Genomic DNA, 17,976 nt, shown 5'->3' with positions numbered 1-17,976 from the left:
TGTGACTGCAGCTGATCTGCCTTGTTATTGTTGCTTTAGCTACGATAAAAAATGTTATTCAAGAGCCTTGACTATGACCACGGAGCAGCCCAAAAACTACAAAGACGAGTTGTTAAGGACATATTCACGTTCTTCTCCACATCCTAAGCATGTTCATCCTAAGTTACCACAGTGTGAGGACATAGTTGCTATCTTTACGGCTCTCAAGAGAGAGAGAGGTAGAGGCTAGAAGACAGAATGAAACAACTACTTTAAAGCAAGAGGCATGTATAGTGTTTTTTGGTGTAACACTAATGTTCAAATTTTGACTTCCACATTTGATATTACTAAAGTATTTATTCTTTCTTTGACATTCATATGCATATATATAAGATTGCATTGACTGATACATATATATATATTATTATGGAAATGATAATAACATCACCTTTTCAAATGATAATTAGCGGTGCTGTGAGAAGAATCCCAACGTCGCTTAAAACCAATTACCTGATATTAATCAGTTCAAATATTCAACGCTGACAAAAAAAAAAAAAAAACAGTTCAAATATTAAAAGTAATCTTCCCTATGAAACCAAATATGCATGGAGTTTTGTTGGAATATAAATTGCTTTGACGTCTTGAAGACTTGAAAAGTGAAAACAAAAACCAATTTTCCTATGTAGTTTGTATACGGTTTTAGTTTAGTCAAGTAATTACTTTAGGCACATTTTAGAAGGAGGGGGGTATTGGGGGATGATAAGGTGCTGTGTATTGGTTGCTGCAAAAGTGGGGAGTCTTTGGCACATTTATTATTTGAGAGTGACAAATATTCACTAATCACGTGGGGCAATTTTGTGGACTTGCACGTGGGGGCAAAACGGATAAGGATGGCTGGTTTGGTTGGCTATTTGGTGTGCAGTGTTATGAAACAGAGAAGTTTTTACACATGAACAGGTTCAGATCCATGATATTGTTGATAGGATCAAGATTATTTCATGGAAATGGCTTAAATACCGTAAAAAAGATTTTGTTTATCCTGTATCATCATGGTTAATAGGCTCACCTATTCTGACTGTATTTTTTATTATCTTCTTCATACTCACGATTAGAAATCGAATTCTATTAGAATATTATAGAACACTTATATGTCATCTATCTAAATTACCCAATCAACTATTATATATTTATTATACCTTATAAGTGTGACTTTTCATTTGAATTTTTGCATATGAACAACATCTCAACATGTTTTACTTAATGTGAAAGGAAAAAAATCAACACTCTAAATTACAAATCATTTTAATACATTCTTAAAAATGAACATGACCGGACCACTCGCACAGGTATCATTTTTAACATCTAAAAATGATAAGTTTTTTAGAAAAAGAAAAAGAATGCATTTATTTTATCGAAAAAAGTATTTATCATTTGTATTTTATCGAAAAAACTTGCCACTTTTAAATATTTAAAATCATCCCCAAGCACTAATGTTAACATTTTCCTAAGTGCATATATTTCAATGAATACAAATATCAACCATAAATTTTTTTGCATCAGATGGATAACTCTATAAAAAGTTATTTTGAGCTGATCAATATGAAAATCTTGTGACATGCCACAACAAATTTGGCATTCGAAATGCTCTCCCACAGACTACAAATCCAAATAGAAGTGCATCAAATATATCACCGTATACAGGTATTTAAATGTTTCACTTTGTAATTTTACATATCAGCTGGTTTAAAAATTTTAAATATATTTTCCCAAAGAGGCATGGCTCACAGTTGTTTAAGTTATCAATGGTCCAATGGTTCAACAGCTGTCTTGAAGAGAAGGATATAAACCTTATCAATGGAAAAGTACAAAAAGCCACCAACAGAATGTGTAACATAGGAACCAAAGCTAGTACCCACAATGCAGTGCCAAGCTGGACCATAAGAAGAATCAAATTCCTGTAAGAGTACTTTGTATCATTAGCCATCCAAGTAGTTCATACTAGGTAACAAAGAAGCTGTACAATAAACCATTGCTCAAAAGGGGGTAAAAGGACAATGGCTAAGAACAGGTTTTCAAGTAATGTCAATTTGAAATCTAGCAATGATTCATCCAGTTCAAATATTATAAATCGGTGAGGAACCAAATACATGAAAGAAAAAAAAAGAGGCTAAAATAGAATTTTGATCCCTTGTCTACATTTCAGTTTAGTCCCTTGTGTTTAAATTTTTTACTTCGGTCCCTTAAAGTTTCTCAAATACACTGAATTGGTCTTTTTGTTAGTTTATCACACACTAATTTGGTCAACTTGGTGACACATGGCATACTGTGTAGTAAGAGATGTCGCGTCAAAATTGATACTAATTGTGCCAAAAACTAACATAAGGACCAATTAAAATAACAGACATTATAAAGTACCAAAATGAAAAAATTTAAATTTAAGAGACAAAACTGAAACCTAAAATGTAGATAAGGTACCAACAATCTATTTTAGCCAATAAATAAATAAATAAAACTTTTGGCTGCCACTAACCACGTAAACTTTTAGCTAAAATGATCAAGGTATGCTTGGTGTGAGTGTAATATATGGAGCAAGCATCAACCAAGAATCTAGCAAGAATCAAATTTGTCCCAAAGATACCATCATTCATTGAAACGTCTCTGACATGCATTTAATAAAAGATATACTAGATATGAATGCAGCATGCTGTTGGTGTGTAATAGGAATCCTAAAATTATAACTTTTAATAGCATCTGCCAACCGTGAAGCCCCTATCAAAATGAAATGAGGGACCAAATAACATTTTCAACAAAAAAGACAACCCAAAATAAGCAACCTATTTATTTATTTTTACAACTAACATGCCTAATAAACATGTTTTTCAGATTTTATCCATACTTGAATGTTGAATCCATGGAGAGTCACAAAAGAAAAGTCATGCAAGTATGCAACCTTTAGTGGACCATAAAGATACAAAACTCAAAAGAATAACTACCCACCTCCACCATTTTATTGAAAATAACTAAGCCTATGCTCAACGTCAACTAATGCACAAATCCTTATGCATGACAGCAACAAGTAGGTTTGATGTAATTCATCATGCCCTTCCATTTTCTATGATCAGCTGTGAACACTGAACAGAACAAGCAATTTCCAATGTATCACTTTTGATCTTAGTTCTGTTTTCACATTGATATGGATGGTACAGAAAATAGCTATAGATTTCACATAGCATGCAAGATCAACACATTCTTTACCAAATCAAATGCAAAGACCACTTCCAACATTTCAATGCAACCATAAATCTATGCTCTCAAATCTGCAGTTCCTTTCAAATAACTATCCAAAAAGTACAAGCATGGTCTGTTTTGAATCTGTTCGATTATAAAATTCCATATATGCATGTATTTCCCAAAGATAAAAAAATAGTAACAGTATCTTCACAAGATCATCATAATCCCAAACCTTTAAATTTAATAAGTCTAAGAGGATACCTAAGAGGCTAAGACATATAGTGCTGGATCTGTTTTGTGGGTTAACTTCTGTCCACTTTCTATTTCTTTACAGATAAGTCTATGCAAGCAAATATTTCTTGTCAAAATAACATTATAATTTAAACTCTGAGCTTGAAAAAGCCCATTTCAAGTGCAAGCATACTCTTGATTTTGGTCCTTCAAACTAACAATAGGAAACTGTTTGGATAGTTTTATAGCGTGTTTGGAACAGCGTCAACAAGCCCAAATGACACAGAAGTAACTTCTTGCTTCTTGTAGATGCAGAGAGAGTGGGGGGAGCCTTATGCATTGGTGCACCCTTTAAACATGTATAGTGGGCAGCGGCTTAGCGAGGAGAGCGGTTTCTGAATTGTGGCTTAGTGAGGACATTCAACTCATTTTTGAAACATATAAAGGATTAACCATCCATGCAACTTTTATAAATAAGAGGAAAAATATTGTGGGAAAAGAAGAAATGAGAAAATTCTGATTAGAGGAAGACCAATACTGCAAAAAATTTAAGACCTCATTGCTTTGAGTATTATTCTTTTCTTAGCATTTGTGCATTCTTTATAACAAAGATCAGTTGTCTATACATAAATCCATATGGGGAAACCTCGGAAAGGAGACCAAAAACACTGATAGGAGAAGAGGGAAAAGGAAACAGCTTCTAAGGACTTTGCATCAGATCTGGAATCCTGCAACATTATTTATCAATACACCCCCAGAACAACATAACAAATTATATTAATATAGTAAGATTCAGATGGCAAACAGAACTGAAATTTCTGGTATTGGTGAACTATATGTACCACAAACTACTACAACAAAGTAATAAGGACTTTGTCAAGCTGGGAATATGTGGTCTCGGTGCACTTGAGAAGGAAGGTGAGATAGAAGCAACAGAAAACTTCATGGAACCACCACCATAAAACTTTTGAAGCACAAATATATGTTCAGAGACTTCCGGAGGATGACTTGGTGAAGCAATTTAGGATCAAAATAAAGAGTTCAAGAATAAGTAAGCAATTGGAAAAAAAAATCCATCTATCAACTCCACAATTATTCAAAAACCAATCTTTCAGCAAGCTCAACAAAACAATTATTAGACCATGTGCGCTTGCAAGATAGTATTGCCATGGATGAGAAAACATAGATATTTCATATGCGAACAAAAGTCACCATCAAGAAGGACAAAGTAACAGAAACAAGTTAGTCCCAACTGCCTGACTGAAGCAGAAAGCAATTAGGCACATTCCATTGATGTTGACCCAATTGACCTAATATCAACACCCAAAATCAAAATCTTCATACAAATTTGCTTATATATACCTAATCCACTGATTCAAAAAATAATAAGGAAAAATGAGCTAGGCAAATCAAAGAGTCAATATTAAATAAGACAAAACTTAAATGCAACCCGCGTCAGTTGATGCTCGCCTTGGGTGGTACAATTCTTTAAGAGCTTTTGGTGTTGTTGTTTAATCAGAAGTGGAATTTTACCTTGGTAATTTCTATAATAAAGGTTTGCATTAAAGATCAATAGCATAAGTTATCTGGGTGAAACTCCAATTCTGATTCGACAACAGTACGTACTAAAAGCACCAAAGGAAAAACATCTAATTTGTCCTATTAAATATTCAGTCACAGACTCAGAAAGACACTAATTTTAATCCAGCCAAGACATTGAGAACTAACAACAACCTTTTTCCAATAACTGACCATTTTCCCACACAACACCAAACTTCCAAATCAGACATTATTGAGACTTTCTAGCTTCTATTATATGCCAAGGATCAGACACCAAAAACAGATTTTGGAAAAGGAAAATTTCCCCAGAAGAGAGAGAAAGTAAATGAATGTAACCTTCTTAAGGGCAAGTGCAAGGCGTTTACTGTCAAGCTTGTTGGCAGGTGGCATAGACTCCAAGTAGAGACGTGCGCATTGGAAGGCACGGTTCTGCAAAGGGAGGGGCATGTCACAAGCTCTGACATCAACCTTGAGACTACTCTCATGTTCATGCTCTGACTCTATGGCGGCTTTCTTCTTCTGTTGTATCAAACTGTTCAGAAACTTGCTCCTTCTCTCTAACTCCTTCTCTGCTTCTTCCATGTCTCACACTCTCAACACTCACAAAACAAACGAAACATCACCCTTTTGTTCTCTTGCACTTTGGCTACTCACTATGGCCACCACCAAATCACTCAGAGAGAGAGAGAGAGGAAGGAAGTGCACAGTGTAATGGAATGAGTATTTAGAACTTAGAAGGAAGACTAGAAAAAGAAAGTACAAAAGGGTTGTTTTACTCGTGCACTATATAGACTGTGACATCTTAATTAATGTTAATAATCAGAGTGAGTTAGATGAATCATTTTCTTAAATGGACAGATAAATTAATTTAAAGGAATCAAATCTTTTCAGAGTACGACGCTAGGAAGTAGAAATTATGATGAAATATATTAATAATTTAATTAAAATGCATGAGTAGTATAAAGACATTAAATTAAAGATTGAAATAAGATTTTGTTATGTATAGTGAGAAGGATCTATTCACTAAAAGAATTTATATTGGATTTTTATTTTATGTGAAAAATTTATATTTGATTTTCATTTTATTTAAAATTCCCTTAGATCAATAATGCATATCACAAGCAGAATTAATCTCCAACCAATGAGTTGAGATAAAAAAATATAAACATATTTTACACAATTAATTATTTTTATCAGAATATATGTTTTAATATTAAAATTATGATCAAAATTAATTTAGACATGTATTTTAATAATATTAAATAAATATTATATATTCAAATTTAATTTTATTTATCTTTAAAATTGATAATTTACAAATTACAACTATTTGAATAATTTAAGAAATCATGTGGCTTAAACGGAAGTGGTTTCAACAGTTAACAGATAACATTAAGAAGAAAAGTTGGCTAGCCATCTTTCTCAGGAGGGTTCACTTTAATTAACGTTCTGTTTTTGCGCTACTAAAAATTTGATTGAACTTGCTTTGATTGTATAGCAAAGGAAAATTAAATATCAAAGTCATAAAAAATCTGGTATGTCGTCAAAGAAGAATACGCAATAACGAAAAGCAAAAATCAAAAAAATTAAATCATTAAAGGTATAAATCAATTGAAATAAGATTATTCAAGTTTAATAAATAGTTTTTAGTTTAATTCTATCGTTCATAACTATTCTATCAAACCATTAAATTTCATTGAGAATAATTGAGGTTTGAAAAAACAATCAAAATGATTATTTAAAATTTAATGAGCTTCTTTTTATTTTTGCTTTATTTTACTAATTTTTGGTTGATTTTTCGTTTTAAAAGGTATTGCATAATTGCCACTTGCAATGTATAGCGATTAGCACAGCAAATCTTAAAGTAAAGGCTACTCGGAACAGGATGACACAAATTTGTAAAGCATTACAAAATCAATTGATTTCACCTTTTGTTTTCCACTTTTCATTTTCCGTCATCATTATTGATGAAATGCAGTTGAAAGCATGTTATCACACTTACAATTGGTACAAAAAAGGCACCATGAAACTTCTTTCTTGCAACTATCTGTAATTGTGTAAGTTCAATTTATGATGAAATTGATGTATAGGAAACATTAACTAATAGTCTGGTCTAAAGTCGTTGTTTTCTGATTCACACGGAATAAAAAAAAATGCTGTAATAAAAAAGTATAGTGTTTGATGGGATCGACTAGCAACTCAGCTCAGAGGGTAAAATAATAAATTACAACAAAGTCCTCCAGTAGATAATTGAATTTTTAAAATTTTTAAGTATATTAATAAGGGTTTAATTACTAATACTGCATATGAAGATTTTGTTGGAAGAACAAAATATACTTCAATGATTTTTATGCGTCGAGAGATTAGTCCATTATGGGAATGCTTACATTCGGACGAAAAAAATATTGATATGAAATTCAACTGCCAATATCTTACACAATAAATAATGAATATATTGAAATATTAACCGTTAATTATCTTTTTTTCATGAATGATTGAGATTTGTTACTTCAGTGGGTAACTCGTTTTAAAAGAATAAAATCCTTTTTCAGTAAAAAAAGAAAGAAAGAAAGAAAGAATAAAACCCTTTTAACATAAAACTTTTAAAAATTCTCTCTTCTCATAATATTACTTTTTCTTATTTTTACCTTTAACAATATTAATGATGAATAATAGAAATTATAAATGAATTAATTATAATAACATTAATTTGGTAAAATAATTATTTTGTAACCAATTATTTTGTAAAATAATTATGATAACAATAATTAAAAAATTAAAAAGATAAAATATTTATTATAAAAATTATATAGGAGAGTGCAAAGATCACGGGTAATACACTTTTAGCATCTCAATAAAAAAATACCCTAAGTTTCTTAACTAGTGTCCTTAGTACTTACTCCCTATGATTCTTATTATAAAACACTTTAAACATCAATCACATAAATTAATAAAAGTAATTAATTCAGTTAATTTTATTAATTTATTTTAAAATATTACTAATGTATATACCCTTATTAATAATCATTAACTTGTAATAAATAATGTGAAAATATTAAAGTTTAAGAATATAATGCATCACTATCAATAAAAAGCATAAATACATTGAATATTTAATAAGGATCGTTAAATATTTAATAAGGATCATTAATGAAAAAAAGATAAAATACTCCATAGGAATTCTAAAATATCTTATAAAAAAATCATGAATTTATTTTAAATTATGTCGTACTACATAAACTAAAGAAAGTATCATTCTTTATTTATAAGTTCTTATTATTTCTCTCGTACCATAATAATTATCATGTAAGAAATAAAAAATAATTCTCAAAATATTATCATTTTAGTTGTTTAATGTAACAATGATTATTTTTTCTACTTATATTTTTTATAATATTAATAATAAACAACTAAAACTAAAAATAAATTAATGATGATAAGATTAATTTTGTCAAATTATTATTTTCTTTCATCCACTTGTTAATTTTTTTTAATTTATGTAAAATAATATATGACGACAATTATTATAAGTTAGAAGGAGTGAATTTTTTATCTATATAAAAAAAACTAAGACAATACTCATTATAGAATGGAGAAGGTATTTTTTTATTTAAATGTTTGAAGTCTCCAATAAATTATTAATTTGTATTTTTAATTTCTAATAAAATTTTCATTGCATTACATTCCTGATATATTGTAATTTTTTCAAGCATTGATGGATTAACATTTTTATTTTTCAAAAATAAAAGTACAGTTTCTCAACGTTGCAATTTGGACGTGTATTTGATTAGCATAGGACCTAAAAATGTCTGCTGTTAGTTTGAATGTAAACAAGTCATCATTGATAGCCGCCGTAACCCTTGTGATCGTTGATAGTTGAATGTGGACCCTTCTAATTAATTCAGACATACAAACGCCAATTGCAGCTCTGCCCCAATAATTAATTCAACAAATGGGTAGTAAAAATTATTTATTATACTTAAAAAAATATAAAAATTAAATTAATGAGTGCAAAATGTATGAATTTTCACTTTCACATTTTTTTTAAAATATATTTTCTTAGTTATAACTCGTTACTATTTTCTTTTAAAACAAATTAATTTTATAATAAATTTGATACGAAGATATTTTAACTTAATCAATAATCTTGAATTCAAATTTTAAATATATAAATGTGTCAGAAGATCCTTTCAGTTTGAGGCAGCCTAAACTTTGCATGAAGACTTTTCCCATTTGGTGAAAAGGACCTGGGCCCAAGAATCTGACCCTCTGGTACAAAAATATCCAACATTTTTTTTATCAGTTGAAGAATTGGAATAGGGAGGTTTTTGGCTATCTTTGGAAAAAGAAGCTCGATGTGTTGGATGCTAGAAAGGGTTTAGGCTTTAATACTTATCTTGATCTAGAATATAAAAAGAGTTGGAAGGAGTATGAACAAATGCTAGTGGAAGATGAGATACATTGGTATCAGAAATCAAGAGTCAAATGGCTATATATGTGGGATAAGAATACAAGTATATTCATGGTGTCACAATTATAAGGAGGAGGAACATGTATGGCATAACTAAGGATGAAGAGGGGAACTATGTCACTGACCCGAATGAGATTGAAGGGATGATAACAAATTTTTACAAGAGTTTGTATACTATCGAGAAAGTGTACCAACCTTTTGTCATTTCCCATGTATTTTCGGATTTATGAGAGGATGCCAACATCTGAGGAAATTTATCAGACAGTAAGATTCTTAGGGAGGCACCAGATATAGTTTCCAAGCAGTTTTCTTCTAGAAGTATTGAGTTGTGGTTGGTGATGACCTCTGCAAGAAAGATGAGGTTTATCACTCTCATCTTGGAAACCATATCTGGTGCCTCCCTATGTAATTTCAGAAGGAACCAGACCTTTACCACTTTCATGCAATTTCAGAAGGAACCAGACCTTTATCACTCTCATTCCCAAGAAAGATGAGGTTAGTCTTATGAAAGATTTTAAGCCTATTAGTTTATGTAATGTGACATATAAGGTGATTATCGGGTTACTCTCTTTGAGGATTAGACCCTATATAAGTAAGTTGATAGATCATTTTTAATCTAGCTTTGTTCCTGGTCATTAAAGTGGTGACAGAATTATTGTGGCTCAAAAGATTTTCCACAATAAGAAACAAGAAGAGTAGAAAATAATGGATGGTGGTCGAAATTGATTTTGAGAAAGCTTATGATAGGCTTAATTGGGATTTTGTCGGTGATACCTTGCATGATGTGGGTATTCCTGGAAATATTATGGAGTTGATTTGACATTGTATTTTGTCTACATCCATTAAGGTTTTATGGAATGGGAAAGCCTTGGAAGATTTTGCTCCCTCTAGAGAGGTATTAGCCAGGGAAATCCACTTTCTCTTTATCTCTTTGTCATGTGCACAAAGAGGCCTTTTGAATTAATTAATCTAGTTGAGTCACGAAACATGGAATCCTATTTCTTTGAGTAAACATGACTCTCCCACTTCTTATTTGGCGTTTGCAGATGGTCTTATTCTTTTTGCGGAAGCTTTGTTGGAACAGGTAATGTTGATTAAAAATATTATGAAGTTTTTTTGTAGGACCTCTAACCAGAAAATTAATTTGGAGAAATCTCGCATGTGTTTTTTTCCTAAAAATGTAGGAGTACCTCAAAGGAACCAGTTAAGTGTAGAAATTGGTATAGAAGAGTAACTTTAGCTTAGTTTGTCATTCAAACATTGTCTGCATATGTGATGCAGTCCACCTTGCTTTCAGTGTCAGTTTATGAGGATATTGACAAAGCTTGCAGGAGATTTACATGGGGAGATTCAACTAAAGCAAGGAGAATCCATCTTGTTGCTTGGAATACTGTGTCCACTCCCAACTAAAGCTAGGAGAATCCATCTTCTTAAGGTGAGGTTGTTTAAGTTGGTGCATCATTGGGAAGGACCAGAACGATTTCAAAACTTCTTATGGAAGATTAATCACGAGACTATGCTAATAAATGTGAGGAGGAAGCATTTTGGTATCAGTGAGAATGACTCGTGTCAATTGTGTTAGAATGAAGCATAAACTCTTTTTCATCTCTTTAGGGATTATCAATCTAGTATGTTGATTTGGCAATTCTTTATGCACTCAAATAATAATCAGATTTTTTATAATTGTGATTATTGGAAAGGATGGTTGGAGGTGAACCAAGGTTCGAGACTTTTGAGAAAAGGTTTAAATTGGAGCAAGTTGTTTGGATCTATTCTGAATCTGATTTGGTGGAGGAGGAATATGTGCATATTTTGCAATGAGGTTTGGTCTCATTCTGATGTTTGGATCATTCCGGACTCTCCCCCAACAGGTTCGTTCTAGCTCGGGTCTTGAGGAAACCTATTGGATAATGCCAAAGGAGGGACCAGTCGCACTAAATTGTGATGCATCAATGGTCCAGTTTGGTGAAGTTATGGACTGCGGAGGAGTTATTCACAATCATGCAGGAAGCTCTGTTTGTGATTTTCAAGCTCAGTTGAGAGGAGATTCTATCCTATATGGGAAACTTAAGGCTATTCTTCATGGCATCAAGCTTGCTAAGGCTATTAAAGCACTAGAGGGTAATTGTGATCATCTTCATCCTCATTACCAGTCAATTCAAGAGATTCATTTGGTGCATGGGAGATCAGAGGGTGTAACTTGAAATCATATTTCCAAAGATGTTAATCAGGTAGTAGATACAATGGCTAAAAGGAGCTTGGGTTCTTAGTTGATATTGAAGGGACCGATAGTTCCTGTGACTGCTCTTAGGGGCTTTTAATCCTCTATTTTTTCAACAAAAAAAAAATGTTATCCAACCCAAACATGATGGTTTTAGATGAAAATACATGTAGTGTCTAAAATTTTTTATAAGGTTTTGTAACTAAAATAATTTAGGGATAATTTAATGGATGACTTTTTGTCCTTTTTTCTCTAAATTACAAAATATCACACATTATTTTTACTTATTTTTTTAGATTATAATGTTATCACAATAATTTGCATTAGTTTTTTAGATTATAATGTATAATCCAATCCACAAAATCATTTGATCTATGGACAACATCATTATGGTAAAGGCCGTAATGTCAGAGAAATCATTACCGCAGGGCATAGAGGAAGAGGTCATAAGCATCTATGCCATAAAATTAATGTTCGACGAAATGAAAAAAACATATATTGTAGAATCGTAACCATGACCCTAATCGAAATGGATACATTTGTCTTATACACTGTAGGGATGGAAAACACACACACATGTACGTTTTTTTTAGTAGGATTTTTTTAGAATAAACTCATAATTAGAATCTCACATATACGTTTTTTTATAACAATTACTATTTCGGACACACTTAGTATCTTTAATCCCTACTCGGTTACAAATTTTTGTCCAAAATAATTGAAGCATTCGGTACACCCTAGTTATCACTAAGTGCTTCTGTGTCATGACTCCTCATCAGCTTCAGCAGAAGCAATTTCAGAATCCAATTTGTTTATTAATTGCTCGCTTACATGCTTAGCGACAGATATCATATCGAGAATGATGCTTGGATCCAGCCCCACACCTCCTCGTTTGGTTATACCGCAAATGTGCCCTTGCCTATTAACAGAGATTGAAACACCAGAGCTCATTTGTGATTCCTCTTCAGATGTTGCATCCACAATATAGTGCCTCCCAACCTAGAAAGAAGAGATCGTAAGAAATTATCATATATGGTCAATCTGAGATAAGAGGTGGCAAAATATGTTCTGCTAGCCGACCCAGCTTGATGAAATATAGGACTTGAGCTTTAAATTTTGAGCACTAACTAATCACAAGTCTTTTTAGCCTGATTTGATTATGGCCTGGATCAGGCTTAACCCGCCAAAAGCTTTAAAAAAAGGGGCTTTAACAATATGCTTGAGCTTCATCTTAGAGACTCGAATTGAGTCCTGTTTTCTTTTAGCCTAGCCCACTATATGGTCCACAACCCGCATAAGGGTGGCCCGTTTTGCCACTTCTACTCTGAGAAGACAGGATAGCACATGTATGTTACCTTAGTCAGTGTAACTATGACAGGGACTCTTGATGTATCAAACTGCAGAAACTCCTCGTCGCTTACGTCAACTTCTGGATGCTCATCATTTGACGTTCCAGCAGCAACTTCGACTCTTGGAATACCTGTATTGCTCAAAGCAGCCTAAAAGAATAATAGTTATAAGCTGCAATGGGGCTTTCCAGTTAATTCTGAAAATGGGTTTGCATTCAACATCATAGTAGAAAAGGAAATCCACGTGGAAAACCTCCATGAAACTTATGGCAAATTCGTTGAGACATTATAAAGATTAAAGAAAACAGCAAGGAAGATATTTTCAATTGTACCTAAATGAAAACAAATAATTTCAGGTAACCTCTAACCATTCCAAAGAACTGCTATTGATGTTAGTAACCTCAATAGCTAAACTATAGAAGACTTAAAAGGTCAACATTATTGAAAATTGAAATCGTCATAAAATCATGATCTCTGAAATGCTAATTATTTTAGCCAGGAATCCATCATTGTCTTTGTTTCTAGCATTCCCTTTTACGTTTTGAGTTGTACCTTAATGGCAGCGCCTAGAGCATCCAACAAATTTCCATCTGAACTAACAACAAGCCCATCTATGTAAAGATCCCAACAAATTTTTCCTTCGACAACAATAAGCGATGAGAGGTCAATTCCAGCACCTGAAGGGGAAAATAAAAGAGCCAAGAGTTCAACAGCTATATTAAAAAGATGCAACAACATGAAAGGGAAAGCATAATCTTCACTATAGGGGGAAAATAGACCTTCTCCACTTTTACCACCCAAGAGACAGTGTTGAAGAGCATTTGACAGTTCTGCTGCCAACTCATCACCCCCTCTACCCTATATACAAGGCAGCCACAGATTTAGAGCACCAAATAAAATAGTAATTTTGAAGCATTAAAAGGTATTTACAGAACCAAAATGATAAATAACACAACAATAATAGAAAACACTATCAATGATGAATTTCTAAAGCTTATTAATCCAATGCACCCACCATTTAACTTTCATTTAAAGCTTTTAAGGATTTACTTATTTGTTTTGCTATCAATGTTCATGGTACTTAAAAGAGTTAAAGTTAATAACATGAAGAAAGCCAAAATACATGGATGACTTCATTAAACAAATAGAATGAAGAAAATCAATAGAATATGCTACCTCAAAAGCTGGCTCTGCTGTTGAACTGCAATCAATATATATAGAGACTTTTCCTTTGTCAGGTTGCAACAAGCTTGGCTTTCCAAGTTCAGCCTGCTCTTGTGTAGCCAATATATCATGGTTAGTAAAACAACTCAATATATTTAAAAGAATTTTTTATTATAGTATCAAACAAAAGGATATTACAAGTCAAGAAATAAGAAATCAATCCAAACATTTTAATTTTTAACCACCTTAACGCTGGCAATAACATCTGTGGCACCCATTCTGACTCTTGCTGAACCATTGGTCTGACATGAAGTTATTTTATCAAATACATAAATTAGAACTATTTAAAGCAAAAAATAAAAATAAAAAATCAATGGTACACCAATGACAAATCATCATAATACCCTGCCAAATGTCAACTGATTAAAGCATTACCTGGGGAATCACTCCAGTTTCAACAGAGATTGGTCGATATGTCAATCTCTTTCTACCATCACAACGAAGATCTTGAGCAATGCCACCTTGGATGAAATGCGTTTCTCCAAGAGATAAACCCACCATTCCTGCAAAGCAAGAGTTTTGAGAAACCTCATAATGATAAGTACAAAGTGGAAACTGGAGTGCCCCTTCGGTGAAACATGTGCCTCAGGTGCCCATCTAACTAGCTAAAATAGCCAGAACACTTCAAAAAAATAACTAGCTGGTGGGCTTCAAAACAGCTATTCACTCCTTGTCTGATATCTACTGTTTAATGAATATAGGGACTTAGGTTTGCATTGTTTTGTTATGATTTGTTTTTTAAAAATTTGCAGGCTTCCATATCAGCATTAGTCAAGAACTTAAACATTTAGATCTTATAATCAACTTTTATCATGCTTTATCACTTAAACATTTTGATGTTTTAATTATTACCTGGCAATTCTACTTAAACTAAACCATGTATGCAAAGTTGGGAACAAGAAGTACACCCATTTCAACTTTCAGAAATGATAAAATAAAGTATAATAACAATATAGATCTAAGTGATAATAGAAACAAACCAACAGTGGCCACACATTTCACCAACAGGTTGTAACAATAATGCCAGTGATAATCACTTAGCACAAAAGAATGCAAGAGAAGGCAAACAATAAAAAAAAATTCATTCTAATTGTAATCTCATTGACATTGAGTGTTGTATTTTTACTTTTCTTGCCTCCATTTCTTCTTTCAAGTGTGAAACTAAATCCATTATACAGCTTCAAATTCAATTTATTCGGATCCCTTTTCATATTCTTCCATGTTTTTTGAGTTATATTCCATCACTCACAATACTTGATCGCTATATAATATAATTTCAATAAAAAAACAAAAATAAAAAATCTAAAGCTATGAGCATAGTCCGTACATCAAACATTGAGATTTGAGAACCACCACACCATGAAAATTTTCATTGTGAAGCAAGTGTAACTAACAAAGTTCAAGCAAAAGGGTATCAAAATTAAGAAAACCCAGTTAGTGTAAAACCGAAAAAACTTGCTTAAGAAAGCAGTTAAATGTGTGAACATTGCAGTTGTTGTAACAACGTGAATAAGCAAAGCTCATACCTTTTGTCTTGAAATATGAGAAGTTGGTGGCCTCGAAGTTAGGGAAAGTGGGAGAAGAGCTGTGGCTGATTGTTGAAAGAAGATGGCGCAACGAAGTGGTGTGCGGCAAGAACACGACGACGAGTTTCGCGGCCACGACCACGAGTGTTGCTGTTCGTATCTACTCACTAGGGTAGGAGGCAGCATTTTTTTCCTTTTCTTTTTTTAATTATTATTTAAATTGCACATTTTTTTTACTACTCTATTTTCAAGGTTCTGAAATTCAAATCAATCCAAATTAAAAACGAAAAACCAACTAAACTGATTCTTTTTAAATTTGGTTGAATGATTAATTTGAATTATTTGGGATTTATATTTTTTTAATCCGAATCAAATTCCAAAACTTAAACTAAGACTTATACTATTTTAATGTTATACATAAATTTTGGAGTACTATGAAACTTTTTTTTTAAAGGAAATATATATAAAACTTATATAATACATATTATTTTTTTCGGATGAATTTTTTAAAATATGTTATTTAATTTAAAATAATAAAAATTTGACAAATGTTTTTTTATAAAATATTTAGTATATTAATAAGTTTCGTAAATTATCATTATTAATTTTTAATATAATTTAATTTTAAAAATGAAAAAATATATAATTTTAAGAAAATAATATTTTATGTGTAGAAATAAAAAATAAATATAAAAAATTTCCCATAACGCATCAACATAAGCCCCTCTATGTAAAACAAATTAGTATATTAATATAAGTCTAAACATTAACCAGTTTTTTTTTTTCAAGCGTTATATCCCTTTAAATCCTTGTTAATAATTCTCTCAAACTTAAATCAAATTTTAACTCAAACTAATGTTCTCCTATCCCTAAGATGTGGGTAGAACATTGTTTTTCATTTTAGGCTCATAGCTAGGGTTATGACTTATGAACAATTTATTTTCATGCTCAAGGGGCATCACAAGGAAAAGATTTAAGCTAGGGTTTCACTTCACGATCGAATTGGCCAAGTAAAAAGGACAAAAAAAATTGCCTAGATGACTTTTATACATGCATGCCAATCATATATTCCAAAGAATTCAGCAAAACCAAGTGCATAAATCCTAATGGTGTCACTCACAAGGAATTTATGCCGACCAAAAAATACTCACCAGGAATTTATCAATCAAGACGCAAGGGACTCACAGTCGCAAGTAACCCAAGCTAAGACATTCAGTCGACATATTCCATCCAAAGTTATCATGCCACATCCATTAATCGCGCTAAGTTCAACTATGTATCAAGGCTATGATAACCACATTAGCCCCCACCAACGCATACGACAATCAATTCATAGAAATTAAAACACCAAAGGATCAACAATCATGCTCAAAATGAATCCAAAGAATGGGATAACATCAAACATCCACATGCAAAATCCCCAAAATCCATAGACTTCAAAATAACCACAAAATTACAATAGTGCATCACAACATAGTCTAAACATTAACTAAAACTAAAGAGTTTATTATCTTTTTGAATCCATTTTTATTTGTGTGTGAATTTCTATTTTTAGTCCCTCAAATTTTTATTTCTTTTTAGTCCCTAAAAATATTAGTTTCACTTTTGGTTCCTAGTTTAAAATTCTTAAGGACTAAAAATGAAAATCTACCAATGATGATGGACCAAAAAGTTAATAAACCCAAAACTAAAACATGAATCTAAACACAATCACAACATAGTCTAAAGTCTAAAGAAAAACTAAAAACCCCACAACACAAAAAAGAGAATCAGGGGGGGCTCCATATGCTACACACCATGCTCTGCAGTGAAAGGTTTCGCAGGGTATCCATGATCATGTCTAGTGACCAACGAATGGATGCAATCTGCTGCTGTGTGAAAATCACACCGGCATTTATGTCTCTCAATTCCTTAGTGATGACCCGGTGTTTATGTCTCAGCAGAAACATCCATCATGAGAGGTGTTAGCCAAACTACATCACATAACAAAAATGAACAACTAAACAAGAGAAACCACCTTGAAACTAATCATGATTCATGAGTAATCACAACAAATAATAAGCATTCAGAGGTTTATAAAAATTAAAGAACAATGTAGCAGAACCATTTAGCTCACACTGCTATGGTAATGGGTATAAGTATATAACATATCACATATTTCACACCAACAACAACAGTCTGAAT

The 17,976-nt window shown here is 32.1% G+C and overlaps 2 protein-coding genes across 2 annotated transcripts; both read right to left on the bottom strand.

Moving 5' to 3' along the window:
• Nucleotides 1-1,544: 1,544 nt before the first annotated feature.
• LOC100808023 (dynein light chain LC6, flagellar outer arm) lies at nt 1,545-5,759 on the bottom strand. The gene is made up of 2 exons (XM_003518144.5): nt 5,338-5,759; nt 1,545-1,934 (listed from the first exon to the last, which is right to left on the bottom strand). The coding sequence occupies exons 1-2, from the start codon at nt 5,581-5,583 to the stop codon at nt 1,779-1,781; spliced, it is 402 nt and encodes a 133-aa protein (XP_003518192.1). The 5' UTR covers nt 5,584-5,759; the 3' UTR covers nt 1,545-1,778.
• A 6,554-nt stretch (nt 5,760-12,313) lies between these two features.
• Nucleotides 12,314-15,988, bottom strand: LOC100806953 (exosome complex component RRP42). Its single transcript, XM_003518142.5, has 8 exons — nt 15,793-15,988; nt 14,642-14,769; nt 14,452-14,508; nt 14,219-14,311; nt 13,822-13,900; nt 13,595-13,719; nt 13,049-13,192; nt 12,314-12,692 (listed from the first exon to the last, which is right to left on the bottom strand). The coding sequence occupies exons 2-8, from the start codon at nt 14,765-14,767 to the stop codon at nt 12,456-12,458; spliced, it is 861 nt and encodes a 286-aa protein (XP_003518190.1). The 5' UTR covers nt 14,768-14,769; nt 15,793-15,988; the 3' UTR covers nt 12,314-12,455.
• Between the last annotated feature and the right edge of the window lie 1,988 nt (nt 15,989-17,976).

The sequence above is a fragment of the Glycine max genome, chromosome 2 (genome assembly GCF_000004515.6).
Source record: "Glycine max cultivar Williams 82 chromosome 2, Glycine_max_v4.0, whole genome shotgun sequence".
Taxonomy (NCBI): domain Eukaryota; kingdom Viridiplantae; phylum Streptophyta; class Magnoliopsida; order Fabales; family Fabaceae; genus Glycine; species Glycine max.
The sequence above is the reverse complement of the archived record's forward strand: the minus strand, read 5'-3'. Positions and strand labels throughout refer to the sequence as shown.